Raw genomic sequence first — 15,464 nt, 5'->3', positions numbered from 1 at the left:
TGATGTTTGAAGAAACTTTTGGAGTCGGGAGGGGATATGCCTTCTTGTTAACAACGTAATTATGGTTTGATTGAAATGCACTGTTAGCTTGAGATTGCTGAAATCGTGTGGAGAAAACTAAACTGGGCCTTTGATTTAGTGCAGTGAGCCTATTAGATTATTATTATTATTATTAGAATAAATTACAAAATTCATCAGTGAACTTTACTTTGTCTCCTATTTTGTTAAATGAATTTTAAAAATTTTTAATTTTCTCACTGAACTTAATACTTGTATTATTTGGGTCAAAGAACTTGACACCCTCTCTTATTTTGGTCATTCCACTATTAAACAATCAAGGGTGTTAAAAACAATGTCGTTTTAAAAAAACTAATATTTTATGTCATTTTGTATCTATATAACTTGTCATTTTAATGACGTTAGCTACTTAATGTCAAAATTATTATTATTATTATTATTATTATTATTATTATTATTATTATAAAAGTAAAATAATCCTTAAGTCATAATTATTTTATTTATGCTTATGATTGACTGATAATGATAATTGAATAATATTTGTAACATATGGAGGGGAAGAGAATTCGAAATCAAGAAGCACGAGTTTTCTATATGAAAGAAGGATACACCTCATCGTATCTATTATTTACCGCAGTCAATGCACAAAGGTGAGATTTCCTAGAAATGACAACTCATAAGAATCTCTACCAAGTTGAACAAATACAGAAAGATGCATTACCCACTTATTTTAACTCTGAAAATTATTGAAGTTTAACCAAAATATTTAAATATTATCTCAATACAAACCATTAGGGAGAAGAATGTTAATAGCTTGATTGGGTTCCATTAAGATGTTCAAGGAAGAGCAGATTTCAAGGATTTGGTAAAAGTCTCTAGTTCCTTCAATCCTTCCTCAGGAGACTTGGCTTCACCCAGCACCTTTACCATGGCACTGCCAACGATCACACCGTCGGCTCCCCATCCGGCTACCTGTTGATCATGACATACTCGTTCATGTTATCAACATTCACATAGAGGCAATAACTTGGAAAATATACATGCATCAAGTTGTGTTTCGAAGACCAACCTGTTTCACATGTTCAGGTTTCGATATCCCAAAGCCGACTGCAACAGGCTTGGTTGTTGCCTGCCATGGAAAAGTCACAAAGTTTCAAAATGCAAGTAAAAGGGGGATTCAGCCATCAGAATGTCTTAAAAGTTTAATAATTTGTTGCCTAAATACAAAAGATATTTATAATGACTTCGACAATTGCACCGAGCACAGCTCGATCTAATCATGGATCATAGAATAGTTGTGAATGCTAGTTTATTACTTGGCATTCTAATTAGTGATATAGTGACTCTTCTTGTCAATACAAACCTCCTTAATTTCGCTTAAAAGAGTCTGAACCCGATCGCTTACAGATGCACGGGCACCAGTAACTCCGATTGAGCTCACCTGAATTTCCAGCAGATGAGAGTAAAAAAAACTTATCAAAGTTCAATTTTTCTTTGTCACGAAACTTGACATAAAAAAATCTGGTAAAAAGCATAAGTAATCAAGGAAAATAATACGAAAAGTGTCATCAAATTCGGAAGAGGATCTCTTACAAGATATACAAATCCTTCTGATGCTTCAACAATAGCTTTCATTCGGTCTGTCGGTGTAGTTGGTGTTGTAAGCAGTACCTTAACCACACGTGCAGATAAGCCATATTAGATTGACTTTTATTCCAGAAAAGAAAAGGGGGAACACATGATGCAGTATGGAAAATAACATTTAGGGTCGCAAAAATAAATGAGTTGCAATGGTTTATCGGATAGCTAATCAGTTCCTAATTATGCCTTCAAAGATCCAATTCTGTAGTAAATCCAGCTGCTAAGAATGTTCTTATAGTGAGGCTGTACCAGTTCGATCTTATTTTTTAGAGCTTCTCTTCTCAAAATTTCAGTCTCCTCGAGGGGAACATCCGGAACAACGAGTCCTGCAAGTAATTATGGAATTATCGTCATAACCACACCGTACAAATGTTGGGAATCTTAATAAGAGCAAACATGCTAATCTCCTCAATGAAAAAACTTCAAGTGATACATATCCAGCCTATGTTTTGGATTAGATAAAAGAATCCCAAGATAGAAACAAAGGCAGCACAAGCAACACCAAATTTCATATTCCTTTGTCTTAACAAAACCCTACTAATTTAAAAAGAAAGCATAATCATAACCACTATTGGCTACAAATGATGAAATGAAGCCAAATATGTTGTGCGAAGGAGCTATTCACAATCATAATTTACGAAAAGGCACTGTTGAATCATTCATCAGAAATTCTAGAAAACAATCAAAAGCTTAACTATGGCACAATCAACAGTCAACAGTTATGAAAGCAGTACTTGTCCAGTTGATTAATTGCAATGACACTTATATGCTGGAATAAAGTATTAAACAATCTCTGGAAGTATAGCCTGATAATTTGAGTTCAAGAAATATATAAGAGACATGGGGGATAATAGAATAGCAAAGAAGTTTTAAATTAAGCAAAATCATAACATGTTTACCGTGTATGCCTACTTCCTTTATAGTGCACATAAACCGCTCAACCCCACGCTTCAGAATTGGGTTGTAATATGTAAACAAAGCAATTGGGCAAGATAACTGTGGAACCACCTGTACAATTTAAAAATACATGATTACAAATATAACACTCGAGTTAGGAAATAAACATAGGTGCCATGGCAGTGGACAATTGTCCTACCTCCTTCAACATTGAAAGAATAGCATTAAAGTTAGTTCCTTTTGCCAATGATCGCGTAGCTGCTGCCTAAACAAAAGAAACATCAATAAGATTTTTGAAAAATAAATAAATAGATTCACGAAAAGTACTACATTGTTAACAGACCTGAATCACTGGACCGTCAGCCAGAGGATCTGAATACGGTACACCCAGCTCAATTATGTCCGAGCCACATGAGTCTAGCACCTTAAGAGCCTCTGCTGTTGTTGCAAGATCAGGATCCCCAGCTGTGATGTAGGGGATGAATGCAACCTTAGGAAATAAAATGCTTGTTAGGGTAGACAGCAATCTTCAGCAATCAAAGCCTAAGGTATTGTAGACTTGAAAGCACAAATTTCATGTCACTGAACATAAACATTTTTCATCGTTATTGAAACAATTTAGGGAGCTTAACATAGAAATTTGGTTCAAGAAAATTGCATCAAAAGGCATGTTCGTGTGTGAATAGCAACTTTGTCGCCATAAAAACTTTCATCCTTGATAATTTTTTCTTGAACTTTCAAAATAACTAAGGTATTCTTTCATCTAGAGTAAAATTTACATCATCAAGCTACCACATCATCTTCTTCCAAATAAAACCACATCACCTATCTAGAATCTCCAAACTAGTCTAATAAGGCAATGAAGTCCAAATTCGTAAAAAAAGGGTAAACTAAACTCTAGCTACCTTACTGTTACAGCCCATGAAAGAATCAATCCAGAAAAGGATATTACCCTAACAAACCCATGAGTCCTCAAATGCAAGCTAAGTTTAACTATAAATTCAGAAATGTAACACAGAAAAATAGATTAGCATAATATAAAGTTGGCATATTTATGTCATAATAAGCCGATTTAATCAATTTCTTACACTCAACTTACAGCAGTAAAGGAATACACATGAAGTCAAAAGGGGGGGGGGGGAATGCTTACTTTGCCCTGTTTTTTCAATTCAGAGAAGGTGTCAGAAAGGCCAAGAGTTGGAGCAGTAGTTATGGCAGCCATTGGAGTGAATCTCTTAGTTGAAACAAAGGCTTTGCCGGAGGAAAACCGAGATGGAGGAGAGATGGTATTGTGGTTCTTTAACTGGCGAAAACCTGCAGCTGCTGACTTTAGAGAAATAGCCATTACGGTGTCCCTTCGCTTTTTTGATAAAAGGGTCTCTCTTCTGATGTGATTTGTTTATTCGGGGTTAAGGGTGATGCCCCGTTTTAAGCAGATTTTGCTGGGTAAGGATTCACCATAAACCTATTAATCTAACCATAATTTGGCCGAACCTAAAAAGGAAAAACCCTAATTCTATAACTTTGGGTTGGTGGAATGTTTTTCTTTTTTTTCTCTCAATAAAAATAGAGTTTGTTTTTATGTATGGTTAGCCAAGATTTTTGTTCTTTCATAAATTCTTAAACTATCTATGATAATCCTAACAAATATAATTTACTAATTCAACTTTTGATATTAGAAGTTTAATAGTAAAATATAGGTTGTTATAGTAAAAAAATAATTTATCTTTTTTTTTACTAATTTGGGTAAATCCAAAATAGTATTTGCTCAACGTCAAATCTTAATCTTTTGACAATAAATTTTCACACTCCCAGCTTTTATGGTGTTCGAACTCGAGTCTTAAAAAAATAACAACAATTCTTTTACCACGAAGACCCCTCGATTATAAATTAAGGGTGATGAATGTTAGGAAATTTCAAAAGAGAGAATTGATCAATTTTCTCAATCTTATATAAAGTTTTATATATTGACCTCTAATATTGATGTCAAACTTTAAAATTATAATGATTAATCGTAAGTTTGTAGGATTAAAAGATATAATCGTCTAACAATAAATTTAATATCTAAAATATTATGCGACTTGTCAGAAATAATATCAAAAAATCAGATATTATGAATCTCGAGATACCTTGATTAATTTTTTGTAATATTTGTATATGTTATGATTTAAAACATTGATAGTAAAAAAATAACAATTACTATAATATTTAAATAATGTAAACTTTCTAAATTTATATAAAATGACATTTAACATTATTCGAACAATGTTTATAAAATTAATTTTCATATTGATTATAGTCAATAGATTATATTATAAAAAATCATATATTTAAAGCATAAATGTCGTATTTAAACATATTCAAAATAGAAAAAAAAATATAATTGTTAAATTACATAAATTTTAAACGTGTACTTGAAAGAAATTTATAAAATCTGAATTTGTTTAGAGAACAAATATGGACAAATTAAATGAGACAAAAGTACATGAGATGAATAATACCAACTTGAGCAATTATTTTTTTTAGAAAATAATAAAAATTGCAACTTGCCCAATTTGAGAATTGCAATAAAGGAATAAAATTTTTTGAAATTTTTTGTTAATTAACCTTACACTGTTGTAAGTTATAAGTTTAATCCTTTTTTTAATCGGGTCACTTTAATCTCTATATTGTTTTAAAATTTTATTTTATTTTAAATAATAATTATTAAATTTATTATGTCAAATTCTACTAACAATTTTTATATTATATAAATTATGAATTTAATTATAATGTTTTAATTTTATATTTTATATTTTTTTAAAATTTAAAGTTTTGCTCAAATAAAATAATAACCACTATTTTGTTAAGGCGTGATGTTAAAAAATCCTAATATTTGATAATAGTCACTTTGCTCCATTTTTTTTCGAAATATTTTAATCCTTAACGTTTCATTTTGAGATAAAATGTCTTTTTTGTAGATAAAAATTATTAGTCAACAAACATTTAACGTTCTAAAATAGAACATTTTTCCCTTTAAAATGAGACGTTGTGGGCTAAAATGTTAAAAAAAAATACGAATCAAAATGACTATTTAATCAAACAATAAGAATATTTTTATCATAAATTAAAATAAAATATTAGGGGCCAAGATTATTTAATCAAATGTTAAATACAATTTTTTTTATATCGTACATTGTGGTAACTAAAATGATGTGATTATCTTATATAAAAATAAGAAGTTAGCGTACAAACTAAACGATTTCAGTGGTTAAAGAGATAATTGTTATCGATAAAGGAGTTTGACTATGCCATTTGTATGGATGCTTTTTAGAACTTGGGTTTCACTCGTGTCTTTTGAGAGGATTATTGAGCGATCATAATAAAATTGGCCGAAGATCATCCATATTTTTCCGAGGTGGGTGGGTGCTTTGATCTCGGATGGGAAATGTATGGCGTCCACCTTGCATCCATTCAATTTCCAACATGTGCCAAGAAATCGAATATTGCGCTTCTCGTCTTCCGATAACAGACACCACAATTAACAATGAAGACCGATTCTGGATTGAAGAGACTCCTTGAAAGGTGTTGGTGACAGAGGACAGACGTTAATCATGGCCGTCCAAGTCATCGAGCTCGGCGAAGGTATCTTCATCGGTTGTTCGGTTTAATCACGCGGTGATTGACGGTAGGTTCGATCGAGCATTGGTAGGTTCTGCAGTGAGCTCAAGAAGAGGACTCGATGATTCGATTCATTCTTTATTTTGTCTTTCTTAAGCTTGTTCGAAAGAAAAAAAAAGTCAGCTCGAAACATGCAGGTTGGATACAATACGACTATAGTACACATGTTGGTTGCAAACATGCAGGCCGAGTACAAAATGTTAAATTTTTCGATTCGGTCGAGTTTTATGATTTAACCAACGTCGGCGAGACGGTGCATCTATGAGAGAGGTCGAAATCTGAAAGCATTATATGTCCATCTTCTCGGACCAAAACATTATCGGGTTTAAGGTGTAAATGACCCCAAGCATGTGGATCATCTTCTAGTTTCTTTCTTCAACAAAAATGGCTAGACTAAGACAAGCAAAGTAAGAGGCAGAGAAAGAGATTTCTGAATATCGTGCTCAAGTGGAATATGAGTTTCAGAAGAAGGTAGCTGAGGTATGAATTCTTAGATTTCGTGATCCAGCATGTTTTAATGACTGAGGTGAGAAGAAGAAGAAGAAGACACGTGTATATATATATATATATATATATATATATATATATATATATATATATATATTAATTACCAATTCGAACTTATGTTAATGGACGAAATTTAACGGTTAAGTAATTTAAATCGGACCGATCGATAATGTAAGGGATCAAACGCGTTTAATTAAAAAAATTAATGATCAAAGTTGATTAGACAAAAAATAAAAGAGACTATTGACATAATTTTTATTTTATTTTTTCAATATATTCAGCCGGAGTTGAAGTAAAATTTCACGAATAAAAGACACCGTTGTAAGACCACCTACTATCTATTAACATAGACGGATAAAAAAAGGAAGAAAATAACATGGCCTCTCATGAAACCAATTAATTGAAAATTGATTTAAATATTTATATTTGGACTATTTATAATTCATAATTTAAAAATTACCATTATCAAAATCAAATTAATTTCGATCTTTTATTTAATTTATAATTAATTTTTATAATATAAAAATAAAATTTATAGTTATAAAATAATTAAATAATTTGAATAGATAACATTTTATATTTATCTCAAATTAATAAAAATATACATACTTTTTTTAAAAAAAATATACATAAAATAAAACCATTTTACTAAAATAAAATATAAAATCTTAAGAACAATATAAAAATAAAGGGTAAAATACACAAATGGTTCTCTGACTATAAGATATTGTTTTATTGAGTCCTTTGATTATTAAAAGTTACAAAATAGTCTCCTGATTTTAAGGAGTTGCTTTGTTGAGTCACTCGACTATCAAAAGTTACAAAATGGTCACTCAACTATTCATTATGTTCCAAACTCGTTATTTTTCATTAAAAAATTTGACAGTAGTCTGAGTTATACGCTAACTTGTTGACTGAGATATGATAAAATTTGATCTTATAATCTCAAATGACTGTCATATCTCAGTCAACATGTTAATATTCAGCTCAGATGACCGTTAAATTTTTTTATGAAAAAGGACTAGTTTGAAACATTATAAATAGTCACGTGACTATTTTGTAACTTTTAATAGTCAACAGACTCAACAAAACAACTTCCTATAGTTTGAGGATATTTTATAATTTTTAGGGTAAATTATACCATTAACTACTCAATTATTTAGATCTTTTATTTTTGCTATTGATCTTTCAATTTTGTCGATCAAAGCACTTAGCTATTTAATTGTGTTCAATTAAGCCACTAGCTGTTAATAGTTAATGGAAATGCAGACATGGTAGTTAAAAAATTGGCATAACTATACATTTAGTCCTTAATGTTTATATATTCTATCAATTTGACTATAATTTAAATTTAATTTAATAAATTAATCATTCAATCAATAACTGACATGTGTCAACACATGATCATGACATGTGTCACTATAGACACGTGTCACCACTTGATTTGAATATTTTTTTTTATTAATTTTAATTTATTTAATTAAATAAATTTTCTATCTAATCAAATGGCTCATACATTTAAATATAAATTAAATCATTTATATTTTTATACAATTTGTATTTATAAACAATAAAATTATTAATTAAATTAAAAATAATTAATTTAACATTTTATATATAATCACTAAATTATAAATGTAAAAAGAAAAAGAAAATATCAAATTTAGTTTAAAAATATACATATTTTAAATTTACGTTTTGAGGTGGCATTAACTGTAATGTCAATATATATATTATTGTGTATACAAATGTCGAAGATAGCCCATTGGCATTGGCGTGCTTCCACTATCTTTGATGCCTAGGTACGAATCCTTACAGCCCTTCTAAAATTTATTCTTTGTAATTTAGTTTTATTGTCACCATTTGATTATATAAAAAATTATTTAATTAATAATTTTAAATTAATAAAAAAATCTTTAAATCAGGTGATGTCATAATCATGTGTTGATACATTATAATTATTGATTGAATGATTAATTTATTAAATTAAATTTAAATTAAGATTACATTGATATAATATATAAATATTAAATATATAAATATTAAGGATTAAATGTAATTATACAAATTTTTTTAACCATTACATCAATATTTTTGTTAACCATTAATGACTAATAGTTTAATTGAACATAATTAAATAATTAAATGATCTAATTGATAAAATTAAAAGATCGATGATAAAATTAAAATAATTAAATAATTGAATGAGAAATAATATAATTTATTTTAATTTTTAATAATTAAGAGATTCAAATGAAGTAATATATATATACGCGGGACCATTTATATATTTTCCTTAAAAATAAAAGTTGATGAATTATGAAAAATAAAAAGTAAAAATCGAACCGAATCATATGGAATCATACTTTCCCACACATAATTTTGATCGAACTTCAACACAAACTGACAAAAGGCTACATTTTTAACCCCCTTTTCCTCCCCCTTCTACCCTTTCCGTATCTTTCTCAGAGCTCTCAAGTTAAGAACCCCAAACCCACGAAAACCCAAGTATCTAAAGGTTGAAGCTTGGAAACAGAAAGATATGAACTGACTTCATTTTCTTTTTTAGTATTCTGTTGGGTTTTCAACTTGTTTGCATGTTGATGCTTTTTGGTAGCTTTAAAACGGTACTTCGACTCACTTCAATCCCTCTTCGACTTTCTCATGGCTAATAACCCTCACGAAGCTCCCGCGGATGATTTCCTCGAGCAAATCCTCGGTCTCCCTGACTTCGCGCCTTCCGAGTCGGGTTTGGCGGGACCCGACGGTGGAATGGCTGGAACCGCTGTGGGAGCTGCGGCGCCAATGTTTCTACAGCTCAGCTCCGGTGACGGAGCCGGAAATCTCGGCGGAATTGGAGGCGGTGCGTTTCCCGGACAGGTTTTTCCGTTGGGGTTGAGCTTGGACCAAGGAAAAGGCGGGGTTTTGAAGCCCGAGGAAGCTTCCGGCAGCAGCAAGCGCTTTCGAGATGAAGACGTTGATGGCAGGGCTTCTTCTGTGAAAAGTGTAAGGAAAATAGTAATTTGCTAACTGATGATAAATTTCTCATTAATTAACCGCTCCCCCCCCCAACCACCAAGAGAAACCGGAACATGTTTCTTTGTCAATGAGAGGCATAAACCTACTTGCAGTGTAGAATTATTCTAATTACCCCAAAATGAAAGCTTTAGTCACATAGTGAAAGAAAACTCAAATATCAGAACAGCCTAGTTGCCAAAAATTGTGAATATCATGTAAGACGGAGTTCACTTATTTGTGGAAGGTGTCAAATGTCAGAACAGCTTCTGATCGTGTTAGAAGATGTTATATCATCTGGAGCAGTTGGTTTTGTGTTTTAGTTATTTGTAATGGCAGTTCATCCTACAAATTTTATAGGAAATATTATGCACTACTTTTTAGAAGTGTAGAAGATTCTGGTAAGATTTCTATTGTCTTTTCCACTAGATTGGATTCACTCAAACTATTGCTGCTATGGTGATGATCTTTTTTGCTTTACCCTTTTTCCTTGTTGAGAAGAGAGATGGTTGTTCGAGGAAAATGGTTTTGTAAACCCTATCATCGAGACATGACCTATATAAATTTCCAGGTTTTCCATGGCTCACCAATGCCTGCAACTGTTGCTCCATCACCTCATCCACCAACAATGCGTCCGAGGGTGCGGGCTAGACGAGGACAGGCCACAGATCCACATAGCATTGCTGAACGGGTATGCTTCTTGGTTAGAATCAAAAGGCATTAGTTCCATAGCCAGGAAAATTTTAGGAAGCTAGAAACTGATAGACTGAGTTGATGCCTTGCAACATAAGTAGTGATTAATCCGATAATATAAGCTGTTTGAATGAAATTGTTTTTTTTAAATGCCATTTTTTTTATTTGATTAATATTGATCTCGAAGTTATCCCCTTGAATAGAGTTATATTTATTGCCACTTTTTATGTTGAGAAATTCCAAAGTGAACCTGCTCAATAGACAGTTGCACCTGAACCAGTCATATTCAACCTTTCCATTTTCTCCATTGGTACAGTTGCGCAGGGAGAGAATTGCTGAAAGAATCAGAGCATTACAGGAACTTGTTCCTAATGTTAACAAGGTCAGTTCCTTTTTTAATGTTTCAAATGAAATGACTTTGTATTTCCAGTATCTTGTTGTATAGCCTTGCAATATAGTTTTACGGCTAAACTTGAGATGTGAAGGCGCTAAAATGTAACTTTATTATTCGAGGGTTTCTCCACTTCGTTTCATTCCTGATCTAACTTTATTGTAAGTCAAATTGCCTGTAAATATGGAATGCATTCGGGTGTTCTAATCTGAGAGCTAATATCTCAAAATTTTATGGTTAACTGTGTTGTTTAACCTAGCTAGGTTGATCATTATTATATGGATCTCTTTGAGACGGTTGACTTTATGGTAGATTGGTGTGTTTGGGGAAAGTTAACCGTGGTAATATATCTTTTTTCATTTAGTAGTGACATATGTTTTTTGTGCAGACTGATAGAGCAGTCATGCTTGATGAAATTATAGATTATGTGAAGTTCCTGAGGCTCCAAGTTAAGGTACCGTTAACTCTGTTTACCGTTTGACTTTGTACTTCGTATTCCGTTCTTTTAAAACTGCATATTGTAATGCTGCTCAGGTCATGTGTATGGGATTCATCTATGAGTTCTTATTAGATGAATGTGCCTTGTAGTTTCCAAAGTTATCCTTTGCCAATATATTTAGGGATCATTGTTTGTTGATAATATAACAGGTTTTGAGCATGAGTAGGTTGGGCGGGGCAGGTGCAGTGGCACCACTTGTAACAGACATCCCACTATCATCAGTTGAGGTAACAAATACGTAATCATTCATATGTGCCACGTTTTCCTTTTATATTGTATTGTGACTGTTCAATCGGGCAATTAAGCTTTCCTCTTATCACACACCAGGATGGAAGTGGTGAGGGTGGAAGGAGCCAACCGGCGTGGGAGATATGGTCAAGCGACGGCACTGAGCGACAGGTAGCCAAACTTATGGAAGAGAACGTTGGAGCTGCCATGCAATTCCTTCAATCAAAGGCCCTCTGCATCATGCCTATCTCACTCGCCACTGCAATCCACCACGCACAACCGCCGGATACATCCTCTGTCGTCAAGCCAGAAACAAATCCTCTTTCATAGATCCCGAGAATTAAAGAGAACGGAAATAAGGGTATGCATCCCACAGTCCATCCTTGGTCCCACACTACGAAAATACAAGTCAGAGATGCCTTTCTTTTCCTGCCTTTTTAAAAAGTTTGAAACAGGGTTTGATGTCTGCATAAAAAGATACAGGCAGGCCCTTCATGCCTTGACAAGTTGATAGATGAAAAAAGGGAAGGGAATTGTCAAACCTCATTTGATATGCTGGTCTCTTTTGTATCAAAGTTGGTTATTGGACAATGATGGAAGCACTTTCATAGTGGGGGGCTTTGATTTTTGGTTTAGTGGGTTGTCAGACCTGGACAGAAGATATATATATGTATATATATTGTACTATATTGTTACTGCAACAGTGGTATTACTGGATATCTTACACATAAAATTCCAATTATCCAAGAAGATAGGAGAATGCACCCTGGACGTGCATGATGTAGTTTTATTACAGGATAGAACAGTCTTTCAACATGATGTAGCTTTAGAGGGACAGTCCAAACTCCTCATCCTCTTCAAGAGAGGAAGTGTAAACAAAGTAAAGAGCCCAATCAAGGCGAATACCACGAACAAGATCCACCCTAGGAGATTGTTGCTCAAACCAAAGGGAAGTCCAGTTCCTTCTGTGGACATTCTCTCGTCCACCAGAGCCATCACTGTTGGGCTTGGCATGGTGGCCGCACACACTGCTGCCAGCAACGACGCTCTCATGCTCATCGCTGAGTATTTCTCCTCATCACACGGCTTCTCCATTGAACATGTCACTTTCCCTTTCTTTGCCGTCCTTGCAACCCTGGAAGCAAATTTTGCAGTTGAATTGAAAATGAAATTATCATAGAAACTTAACAATGGCGACCGGGGATGCAAGCCTCGTTGGAGGCCTGCTAGCAACAGTTGCAGGGGTGATTGATGAGGTAGGAGAGATGGCAGCCATATTACTTCTTTAATTCGGGGAAAGACAAGAAACTGCTAAACTGAGCTTAGTGATTTTGCTACAATGACAGCAGGATTCCAAGGGAAACCAATTTACCCTTCGCCTGATATCCCCTATCAACATAGACCCAACCAGTTTTTCCCACGTGTCACAACATCCACCTATGAAACAGACTGATCCAGGACAAACACAAGAAAGCTACATAAACAAACATTAATATATTGATATGATTCCACCACATCAAATTGAAGTTGCCTTGAAAACAAGGATGGAAATGAAAAGAAAAAAATACTCATATATATATATATATTAATGTTATTCGGAAACATCATAACGTAGTATGTGACTACAATTATTTTCCTAAACTATTTAAAAATAAAATGAAGTTAAAACTTTACTTAAAAATAAAATAAATTTAAATTGTAAAATCTTCACAACTTTCACATTCATTAATTCCACCCCATCTGTTATCTCCATCTATATCACATCAATATTCGTTATCATCTTCATCCACTCCCACTTCCATCACTTCATCCCCACAAATTCATCACCATCTATTTCACCCCGTGTTTAAAATGCTCATCCAATGGTTACTAGCGGAAGGCTGGTATTTTTAAGCCTAAATCCCTTCTCACACATCACATTGCATCAGAACCTTCTGATGTGTATACTTCCCTAAAGGATCCTGATTGGAATCTGGCTGTTCATCAGGAATATAATGCTCTAAAAAAACAGACTTAGGAACTTCAAGTTTTACCTCCTTCAAGGAAGTCTGTTGAATGTAAGTGGTTATTCAGGGTTAAGAAAAAGCCTGAAAGGTCGGTTGAGAGACTCAAAGCAAGACTGGTAGCGAAGGGTTTTTCTCAAACACCAGGGTATGATTTTAGCAAAACTTTTAGTCCTGTGATGAGGTCAAGTACCATCAAGACTGTTTTAGCCACTGCTGTGATGAAGTGATGGGCGATAAGGCAGATTGACATAAACAATGCCTTCTTGAATGACGAGTTGGTTGAAGACATACACATGACATAACCTCATGGATTTGAGCAACAAGGGCCACATGGAGAAAATCTTGTATGTCACCTGAAAAAAGTCTTGTATGGGCTTCGACAAGCACTAAGGGTCTGGTTTGACACACTTAAAAAAAATTTGGTCACTAGGATGGGGTTCCATGCCTCAAAAGCTGATACATCTTTGTTTATCAAGTGTTCAGCAAAGTCAACAGTGTTGCTTATGGTGTATGTTGATGACATAGTGATCACAGGAGGCAGTGTTGAGGAGGTTGATCAGATTGTGCTGCTGCAAATATATATTGAGTTTTCCCTCAAAGATTTGGGTCAACTTGGTTTTTTTCTTGGGATGGAGATTCAATCCTATCCAGAAGGAGTGCTTCTAAACTAGAGAAAGTACATTAAGGAATTATTGTCTCGGACTGGTATGCTGCAGGCTGCTCCTACATCAACTCCTATAGCAGTCACTCCTAAGCTCACATCTAATGATGATGAGTGTTTTTCTAATGTACATCTTTATAGGAGTACTGTTGGTGGTCTTCAGTATGTGTGCCTTACTCACCCGGACATTTCATATGCTGTGAACATGTTGAGTCAGTATATGAATGCTCCTTGTACAACACATCGGACAACTGTTAAGAGAATTCTAAGGAATCTTAAGGGGACCTTAGATCATGGTCTGTTCTTTGTTGTTGGAGATCCTTTTCAGCTTGTATGCTATTCTGATGTTGATTGGACAACATCAGTTGAAGATCACAGATCCACCACGGGTTTTTGTATTTACCTTGGTGGGAATCTCATTGCTTAGAGCTCAAAGAAGCAAAGTGTGGTCTCAAGATCCACCTGTGAAGCTGAATATAGAATCTTGGCAAATGCAGTTTCTGAATTTATATGGATAGAACAATTGTTGAAAGAAATTGGTGTCTCTATTTATGGAAGACCAGTCGCCTGGTGTGACAACACTTCCACAGTCACTCTAGCAGCTAATCCTACACATCATGCTCGTATGAAACATGTAGAGATTGACATGTTTTTTGTTCGAGAACGAGTTCTTACTGGGCAGCTGGTAGTCAATTTTGTTCCTAGCAGTGAACAAATTGCTGACATTTTGACCAAACCAGTGCCAAGGGCCTCTTTTCCTCGTCTTCGATTTTAGCTTGGTGTTAAGTCTTATGAAGAAGTTCAATCAGGACTTAAAGAAGAAGAACCAGAGGAATATTAGAGTATTCTAATAGGGAATCTTGGAGAGTATTAGAATACAATCCTTTAACTTTTTGTAACTAATGTTAGTTAGATTGTTAGGCTCTAGTGGGCTGCATAAATAGGCTCATTATTGGGCTTACATGTATGAAATTTGTATGTTACGACAATTAACAATAATATCATATTATCACTTACTCTTCATCTTTATCTCTTTCTCTCTCAAAGATTTCCTCTTTCTTTCATAACAATTCTATATTTCTAAGCTTCACTGGTGTTCAATGGCAACTCAAATCTGATCCATAACTCGTCTGACACGGCTTCGACGGAAAATCTTCTATATCCACAATAGACTTTTTGAATTTATCTCCATAAATCTTGAATGAACACGACATTTTTTCTACGCATTCATGTTAAAAATATATATTA

At 33.7% G+C, this 15,464-nt stretch overlaps 2 protein-coding genes across 2 annotated transcripts; one reads left to right on the top strand and one right to left on the bottom strand.

Annotated features, from left to right (window-relative positions):
- Positions 1–803: 803 nt before the first annotated feature.
- On the bottom strand, positions 804–3,963 carry LOC120121010 (tryptophan synthase alpha chain-like). The gene is made up of 9 exons (XM_039140492.1): positions 3,707–3,963; positions 2,900–3,046; positions 2,756–2,821; positions 2,559–2,667; positions 1,909–1,985; positions 1,612–1,689; positions 1,382–1,459; positions 1,088–1,147; positions 804–990 (listed from the first exon to the last, which is right to left on the bottom strand). Exons 1-9 carry the CDS (start codon positions 3,899–3,901, stop codon positions 856–858), a joined length of 945 nt encoding a protein of 314 aa, XP_038996423.1. The 5' UTR covers positions 3,902–3,963; the 3' UTR covers positions 804–855.
- Positions 3,964–9,179: 5,216 nt separating this feature from the next.
- LOC120121011 (transcription factor UNE12-like) lies at positions 9,180–12,291 on the top strand. The gene is made up of 6 exons (XM_039140493.1): positions 9,180–9,729; positions 10,310–10,429; positions 10,748–10,813; positions 11,211–11,276; positions 11,471–11,548; positions 11,649–12,291. The coding sequence occupies exons 1-6, from the start codon at positions 9,388–9,390 to the stop codon at positions 11,877–11,879; spliced, it is 903 nt and encodes a 300-aa protein (XP_038996424.1). The 5' UTR covers positions 9,180–9,387; the 3' UTR covers positions 11,880–12,291.
- The last annotated feature ends 3,173 nt before the right edge of the window (positions 12,292–15,464 follow it).

This window comes from Hibiscus syriacus, unplaced genomic scaffold (assembly GCF_006381635.1).
Source record: "Hibiscus syriacus cultivar Baekdansim isolate YM2019G1 unplaced genomic scaffold, ASM638163v2 tig00110356_pilon, whole genome shotgun sequence".
NCBI lineage: Eukaryota > Viridiplantae > Streptophyta > Magnoliopsida > Malvales > Malvaceae > Hibiscus > Hibiscus syriacus.
This window is presented reverse-complemented; position numbering and strand designations above follow the sequence as displayed.